The sequence below is a fragment of the Sinohyriopsis cumingii genome, chromosome 13 (assembly GCF_028554795.1).
Source record: "Sinohyriopsis cumingii isolate HCF-2022 chromosome 13, ASM2855479v2, whole genome shotgun sequence".
NCBI classification, from domain to species: Eukaryota; Metazoa; Mollusca; class Bivalvia; order Unionida; family Unionidae; genus Sinohyriopsis; species Sinohyriopsis cumingii.
Window position 1 is genome coordinate 74,975,950 of NC_142973.1, and position 8,599 is coordinate 74,984,548.

General features: G+C 32.7%; 1 protein-coding gene across 1 annotated transcript in view; it reads left to right on the plus strand.

Moving 5' to 3' along the window:
• The window catches only part of LOC149785841 (nudC domain-containing protein 1-like), a 59,208-nt gene extending 56,583 nt beyond the window's left edge, over positions 1-2,625 (plus strand). The window contains exon 9 of the mRNA XM_089979799.1: positions 1,929-2,625. Within this exon, the coding sequence (XP_089835925.1) occupies positions 1,929-2,381 (453 nt within the window). The 3' untranslated portion in view covers positions 2,382-2,625. The remainder of the gene's footprint in view (positions 1-1,928) is intronic.
• The last annotated feature ends 5,974 nt before the right edge of the window (positions 2,626-8,599 follow it).

Consider the following 8,599-nt stretch of genomic DNA (forward strand, 5'->3'; position numbering starts at 1 on the left):
ATAATATTACCCATTTGTAATAAATAATAGATTAAAATAATATTACCAGTAGTAATAAATAATAGGTTAAAATAATATTACCCAGGAGTAATAAATAATAGATTAAAATAACATTAGCCATTAGTAATAAATAATAGATTAAAATAATATTACCCAGGAGTAATAAATAATAGATTAAAATACCCATTAGTAATAAATAATAGATTAAAATAATATTACCAGTAGTAATAAGTAATAGATTAAAATAATATTACCCATTAGTAATAAATAATAGATTAAAATAATATTACCCAGGAGTAATAAATAATAGATTAAAATAACATTACCCATTAGTAATAAATAATAGATTAAAATAATATTACCCATTATTAATAAATAATAGATTAAAATAATATTACCAGTAGTAATAATTAATAGATTAAAATAATATTACCCATTAGTAATAAGTAATAGATTAAAATAATATTACCCATTAGTAATAAATAATAGATTAAAATAATATTACCCAGGAGTAATAAATAATAGATTAAAATAACGTTACCCAGGAGTAATAAATAATAGATTAAAATAATATTACCCAGGAGTAATAAATAATAGATTAAAATAATATTACCCAGGAGTAATAAATAATAGATTAAAATAACATTACCCATTAGTAATATATAATAGATTAAAATAATGTTCCCAATAGTAATAAATAATAGATTAAAATAATATTACCAATAGTAATAAATAATCGATTAAAATAATATTCCCCATTAGTGATAAATAATAGATTGAAATAATATTACCCAAGAGTAATAAATAATAGATTAAGATAATATTACCCAGTAGTAATAAATAATAGATTAAAATAACATTACCCAGTAGTAATAAATAATAGATTAAAATAATATTACCAGTAGTAATAAATAATAGATTAAAATAATATTACCCATTAGTAATAAATAATTGATTAAAGTAATGTTCCCCAATAGTAATAAATAATTGATTAAAATAATGTTCCCCAATAGTAATAATTAATAGATTAAAATAATATTACCCATTACTAATAAAAAATAGATTAAAATAATATTAGATTAAAATAATATTACCCAGTAGTAATAAAAACATAGGTACAAAATACTTATTTGCCTTGCTGAATTTTTTTATGAAACAACTAATACTGCAGGTGTAAATTTTATTGAGAAAATATCAGATCCAGATAGTGGTCATAACATAGACATTGACATCCATTATAGCAACTAAATTTTATGAAGAATTATATTTGGATTACTTTTTGTTCCTTATTTATTGATTGTAATAAAATAGCAAAGATTGTGATTACCCAAGAAAATTATATACATTTTTTAATTATGGCAACAAATTCTTTTTAGTGAATTGCTATAGAAATATTTATCTTTGGATACTCAAATAGTTATAGATTTTATTTGGGGATTTTTTCCTCTTCCTTTTTTAATACATTCCAACCTTAAATTACCTTTGAGAACCAGGTAAATATCAGTCGTATGATAATAATGACTCTTAGTTATGTTAATGATATTTTTAGAAAATGACAATTCGGTTCATTTTTAACAATGCATGTAGCTTTTAGACTATCACCCCTTGTTGTACCCCAATTTTGAACAGCAAGTAGCATATGAGATTCACATTCTCCCCAGCTAGGCTGTTACTCTTTTATTAGTTAGCTACATTATTGACACCAAATTTGTATCATGGGGCGAAGATATGGTGCACACCAAATCTGGGCAGTGTAACCTAATTGTGATGGTTTATTCCATTGCTCATTAAGGATTTAAATAATTCTTAGTTTATAAGAATACACTCACTATGGATTTAAATAATTCTTCTTTCTGACAAATCTAGGCATTGTGACCTACTTTCCAGGGTTCATTCCATCACTCATTATGAAACTAATTCTTTTTCAGACAAATCTGGGCAGTCATCAGTGGTTGTTCAATGCCATCCTTGACCACAAGAAAATGCCATGTTTTTGTCTACGACATGATGTAGATGGATTGTTATGGCAACCAGCAAATGATCCGAAAGAAGGGGAACTGCCATGGCAACATGAGTCAACATTCAATGCATTTGGTTATGTCCAAGCTTCGAAACAGCAGAAAAAGTTCACTTCTTGCCCACCTGACTGCTCTTATACAGCTATCAGTGACTGTGTCCGCCATTCTTACATCTATTGGCAGCCATCACCAATAAGCTCACTGCTTCGGAACAGAAAGACTGGAAAGGAAGTCCCCACAGTTGCCAAGCAACAAGTGGTCTCATTGGATTCAGCAGAAGATATCATTGGAATTCAAGCTTTTAATGAAAGATTCTTTGTACTGACTGACAGTGTAGTGTATATGATAAAAATGAATGAATAAAAAGCTATCAATACGGACATTAAGACAGTTAGGGAATGAATAAACAACTTCAAGGACATGAGAATAAAGGTAGTGGAAAAAAATCCTTACACTCTGATTTAAGTTGCAATTTACGGAAACAGGAGTTTACATAATGGTGACTGACCTCTCAGGACATTTTATGAATGTTCACTGACATCATATGACACCATGGCGTTTTCAGAATTGTCATGTACACTGCAATAAATAGGAAGGCTTTTCTCTGGCTTTTTCGTTGTTTATGTTTTTTAATTGTCCATTAGTTTTACGCCTAAAATAATTATTTCCTTAATAACTGTTTTAGTTTCAAAACAAATATTCATTATTGCATAGTTGAAGATGAAAGGTTAAGATCAGCTAATTGATTTAATGCAAATCTTTGATTGTTATACAATACTCAGCTCTGTTCTGATTTCACATTTACACAAACATCATGTTGATGAAGATTTTTCAAAGTGTGTATGTTTCAGTCTGGATGTGTAATGTGTTGTCATCAGAAATGTTGTCATGAAATTGACTTGTGCACAGCATTTGTTTTAAGTAAGTTATAACTGAAGGCAAACCTGAGAAATAATAGGTCATGTTTTAGTAGCAGATTTTTTTATGAACACAACAACAGGAAACAGGAATAAAATTAAATTAAATTTTATTAAATATTATTAGTTAAATTGGCTAATTTTTCACTGCTGGCCTAGTAGTTTGAGCGGGACTGGTTGACCTGGTGTCAGGATATTGTGACTGGGTGGGACATCGTGCTACATGTCTGCAGGATGATGCCCCAATGCTAGACATCACTATAAACTGTCACACTGTAGACATTGTAGCAATATGACTGAAAAATTGTTTAAGCTATGTTAAAAATCCAAATCAAACTCACACACACACTAATTTTCCAAGATTTAAATTATTGCTTATGTTTTTCTCACTGGCAAAATCAGCCACTTAGCTGCATTTTAGGCCACAACACTGTATGCTGTCTGCTTGTTTATACTCCACATTACAGATTCAGTATTCTTCCATTGCCATGGATGTATGTATATTTTATTTTATCACCAGACAGTTTTAGCTAAATTTTAACAAAAGCACTTTTAAAAATAACTTACATGTCACCATTGAACTGGGGTGCTCCATGGAGAAAGCAGAGGGATCTACAAAACAACAAGGTTAGATACAGGCATAACTTTTTCACTGGTGATGGCAGTGGCAGGGACAGTGTTTTAAAATGTGCATTCAAGTTTGATGTTCATGCTTTTGCAAATCAGATAGAGGGATGATACCTCTTTCCAGGGATGCAAATGATACACTGGTTTCTTTGAAATGTTTGCTGGGGGAACACAAATTATTCTCACCCATGCAACATATAAATCTTGTGAAATTGCAATCCTTACATATCTTGTCCTGGATTTCTTATCTTATTTAACTTATTCCTGTCCCTGTGAGATATATGTGCTAACAGGTTTCAGCAACCTGCTGTATATGTAAGTGAAAACTGTATGTTTTCCTTTTAAAACCCCAATGTATAAGAGCTTGATAACACCAGTTTTATGAAAAATAATGTTGACTGCATGTCAACAAGTTTGAGCACTTTTGATATAATGTAAAGAATATTTTATAAAATAAAATTACAAGCAAATGGGTGGTAAAAATAATGTGTAGGAGTTGGCACAAAGACAAGGTATCCCCAGTTTTGAAGTTACCTACTTATCTTTTGTTCTGCAGATCCTGGAGAAGAAAAAAAATTTACAAAAAACCTCAATTGTAATTCCTTGTCTCAGTCTGAACCCCAAAATAGATTCTATTATACTCAGTCGGGTTTTGTTGGATCTTGTAAAGGTGTGAAAATACAAAATTAGTGGTCGGACAAAGCCAAAATGGATTAGTACATTAATAAGCACATTGCACTGCCTTATGCACAGGTGTTTTTCCAAAACAAATGAAGTTTTAAAGATAAATTGGAAACGAACAGGTAGTGTCACATTCTTCTATATTTGTTTAAACTTGAGAAAATCGGTTTTTGGGCAACTCGCAGCTTTGTTTGCTGTCCAGATACTGCTCCTTTAGAACTTGACCCCATGATTATGGCTCCTCCCCCCCCCCCCCCCCGAGAAAACTTGCACAAACGCCCATAGTTTCAAGGTCCCTGCTGTCACGAAATTTAAAATTTACCAACAAAGCCATGTATGGTGGACAATTATCTGGTTAACGCAGTCAAGACACAACAATGACACTACATGTCAGGTAAGATATCTTGAATAGGACGTTGCAATGGACAGTTCCAATGTCTTATGAAAGAATTTTTTTTCATTATTTTTAGGAAATAACTTTGCCCAGTTCATTTTAGGGAAAAACTTGACTTGTACTTTTAACACATTGTTGGAAAGTTCTCTTCATCATACCCAGTTTAATGGCGGGCCCTCTTCGATTGACGGTAAGTGATAGGAAGGTGAGAGTGAGTTCAGTCCTCCTTTTAGAAGGTCTCACATCAATGGGGACGCAGAGAAGAGGTATGGGTTCAACTGTAAGAAAGGTGAACTCTCATCATGAAGTCAAACGGAAAGAACTTCATTGAAATTATAAGAAATCACATTCCAAATATAGAAATACATAAACATAAGTTTTACATTTCAGAAAATAAAATGAAAAAAAAAATATCATATTCATTGAAGATTACCATCTTCATACCATTCTGGAATTTCTGTATTTTTGAAATATAATGTGAATAATATAAGAAATGTTATAATACGCCTATGCAATGCAAACGATGTTACAATTCTTACACAAGAACCGCAGTCTTTATTGAAATAATACTTATTTGAATTACAAGAATAACAAACTGTTTTAATACAATTTCCTATTTAAAAAAATTAAATCATGATAAACGTCAACCAAATAAGTAGGCTAATCAAATTGAAATTTATAAGAAATCGCCATTTAAATCTGCAAAAGTAATGAAATATGTGGGCAAAATGTTTTCTCTAGTTTGCGTTCACGAATGAGTACATACGAATTTGTTAGGTTGTGCTACAAGCGCCATCATCTGTGATAAAGTCCTGCTTTCCAACATTAACAAAGCCGGTAATACGGATACACTCATCGTTTCTTGCAATAACCACCACACCGAGCAAATTTCAGACTTTACCTATTACTACCGTGTCCATTTACCATACCTGTCAGCTGCAAACCTAAACCCATAATTAAAACCTTCCTTGGTATCGATATAAAACCTTTCAACCGGTCAGCGTCTCTATAACACCTTCCCTTCGTCGTGTGTGCCTCCATAAAACCTTCCTACCGTCCTAGGTGTCGTATCAAGCCTTCCGTTCGGCCTGGGTATTTATATAAAACATACCTGCTCAAATAAAGAGATGATGAACTTTAGACTTTGTGGTCCTAAAGGGCAGTTATAAAAAAGGGATAATATAACTAGCTATAAATTAGGATATAGAGAAAAAAAAAACAACAACACAAGGCCATGGACCTAAACAGTTTCCACTAACGTAGGGATAAGACTGCATCCGGCCATCCCAAGGGCAGTGTTTGAAGACCCTGGCATATTATTTTATTCTTCTGCACGCCTCAAAGAAAAATTGGAAGACCCCTTGTGCATGCCAGGCCGAAGTGAAACCATAGTAACGGATATGGAGCATACAGACAGAAGATGTATCATCTGTAAACACGTGCCCAAGAGAAATGTAAAGTATCTGCATATGGGGTACTTAGGATATTGGGATGCAATTTTAAAAAAAGGACGTGTCAGTAAAAACTTCATTTACGTTCCGATTAGTTCCACCCGATACGTTTGCAAAACGACAGACTTGAAGGGGAAAAAAAAATGAACAATCGCAACGCAAAACCATAAACGAGGTTAGCACAAAACTTGCTAACATATCAGCTCTGTTCGGTCCCTCTGAATAATGCCCATAAACGGAATGACTTTGATCGTGCCCATGAAATCGCCAATTACAAAAGCATTATAAAAATCATGGTAAGCACAAAACTCGCTAAACATTTCAACCCAGATGGAAAGTTTGCCCAGTCCCCCGAAACGCTGGCATTTAGTTTGTTGATATATACATTGATAAAGAGAAATAATGGCTACCGCTGATGCCAACACATATACATTAATAATAATAATAATAATGCCAACACACATTTATAAAGAGAAATATTGGATACCGCTGATGCGAACACTATACATTGACAAAGAGCAATACTGGATACTGCTGATGCCAAAACAAACATTGATAAAGAGAAATACTGGATACCGCGGATGCCAACACATGTACATTTATAAAGTGAAATACTGGATACTGCAGATTCCAACACATACATTGAAAAAGAGAAATACTGGATACCGCTGATGCCAACACACAGGGCCGGAGCCAGACCCGGCCAAACTATCTGGCGCCCTAGGCAAGGTTAGATTCTGGCGCCCCCCCCCCCCCTCCAAAATATCAATTTCAATATTTATAAACAATAAAAAAAATTAAAAATGGCCCAATGAAATCAGCGCCCTAGGCGGCTGCCTAGTTTGCCTATATGGTAGCGCCAGCCCTGCCAACACATATACATTGACAAAGTCAAATACTGGATACCGCAGATTCCAACACATACATTGATAAAGAGAAATACTGGATTCCGCTGATGCCAACACATATACACTGACAGAGAAATACTGGATACCGCAGATGGCAACGCATACATTGAAAAAGAGAAGTAATGGATACCGCTGATGCCAACACAGACACATTTATAAAGAGAAATACTGGATACCGCAGTTTCCAACACATGGTGAATCGGACTTAAATGAATAACTGATTTCTAATAGTTTTCTTTTTAGCTTCCTATGCGTCAGTTTCTTTCAAGTGGGTTCAGCCTCATGCTCCGTTATTGGCATCAATTATTATTATTATTATTATTATTACTATCATTATTATTTATTTATTTATTTATTTATTTATTTATTTATTTATTTCCAGCTTCTGTAATGAAAATGCCCTGATATATTTTTTATATAGTCATAATTATAATAGGGATATAAAACTAGAATTTTAATCTTGTGTGTGTGTGTGTGTGTGTGTGTGATTTGGATTTTTAAAGCAGCTTTAACAATTTTAGTAATATCGCTATGATTTCTGCATTGGGGCAGTTTATAGTGATGTCTAGCATAGGGGCATCATGTCCAAACCAGTCACATTATCCTGACACCAGGCCAATCTATACTAACACGCACCTCTTAATGCTGAGCGCCAAGCGAGGCAGCTGCTCGTACCATTGTTATGTATGTTTAATTTGTATTGTTTGTTATTTTTCTCCATGATTATGTTCTGTATGATTATAATTTGGACTTGACCTTGTCCAGTATTAAGTTTATGTAGCACCAGACCAGTATCTTTTATTTTGGCAAACAAATAATACATAGCTAATATTTTCTCTATGAGCGTGGGTTAAATATTAGGACCATTATCGATACAAATAACAGGCTTATTAGTATTATCCATGGAACGACCGGTTGTACCTGGGGTTTACCACACCACATTCTTTATTACCATTTTGGTAACAGTTTTTATTTTTTAAACAACCCATAATGTTCTAGAATGGAAAATTCTACTAAATACATATAGTATTTTCAGAAAATGCTAATTGTGACCAGGGTCAGATAGAGAGGTTTATAATCATATTTACTTTAGAGATTTTTAATTCCTGCGATAACATCCAAAGAAGAAAACATTTGTATTGGTTTGTGCAGGATTTTGGGGGGTGTAAATATTTAATCAAATTATTATTCACTGCAAAATAAAAGTGTTCACCTATAACATTCTTGGACAGAAACCTTAACTTGGAATTATTGTAAATTCAGACAATGACATGTTGGATTATAATATTTTGAGTCAATAAAAGACTGTTGTCACATCTCCACGTCATATGCTACTAAAGGCACATCAACACATTATGTGTTGGGCCTTATTTCGAACACCTCTGGAATTTAATTAAAACTTTATTCATTATGACAGTTAATACAACTTTTAAGGCAATTTGGGACTTAATTCGCAATACTGTAAAGAAAAATTTAATTTTCACTTGCATTATAGGGAATTAAATCATTTGATCAATTTTACAAAACGTGTTGGAATTTGCTCTTTTCTATTACTTAGTTTAAGACCATTTGAATCGTAATACCATTTTTATAAGTCTATGGT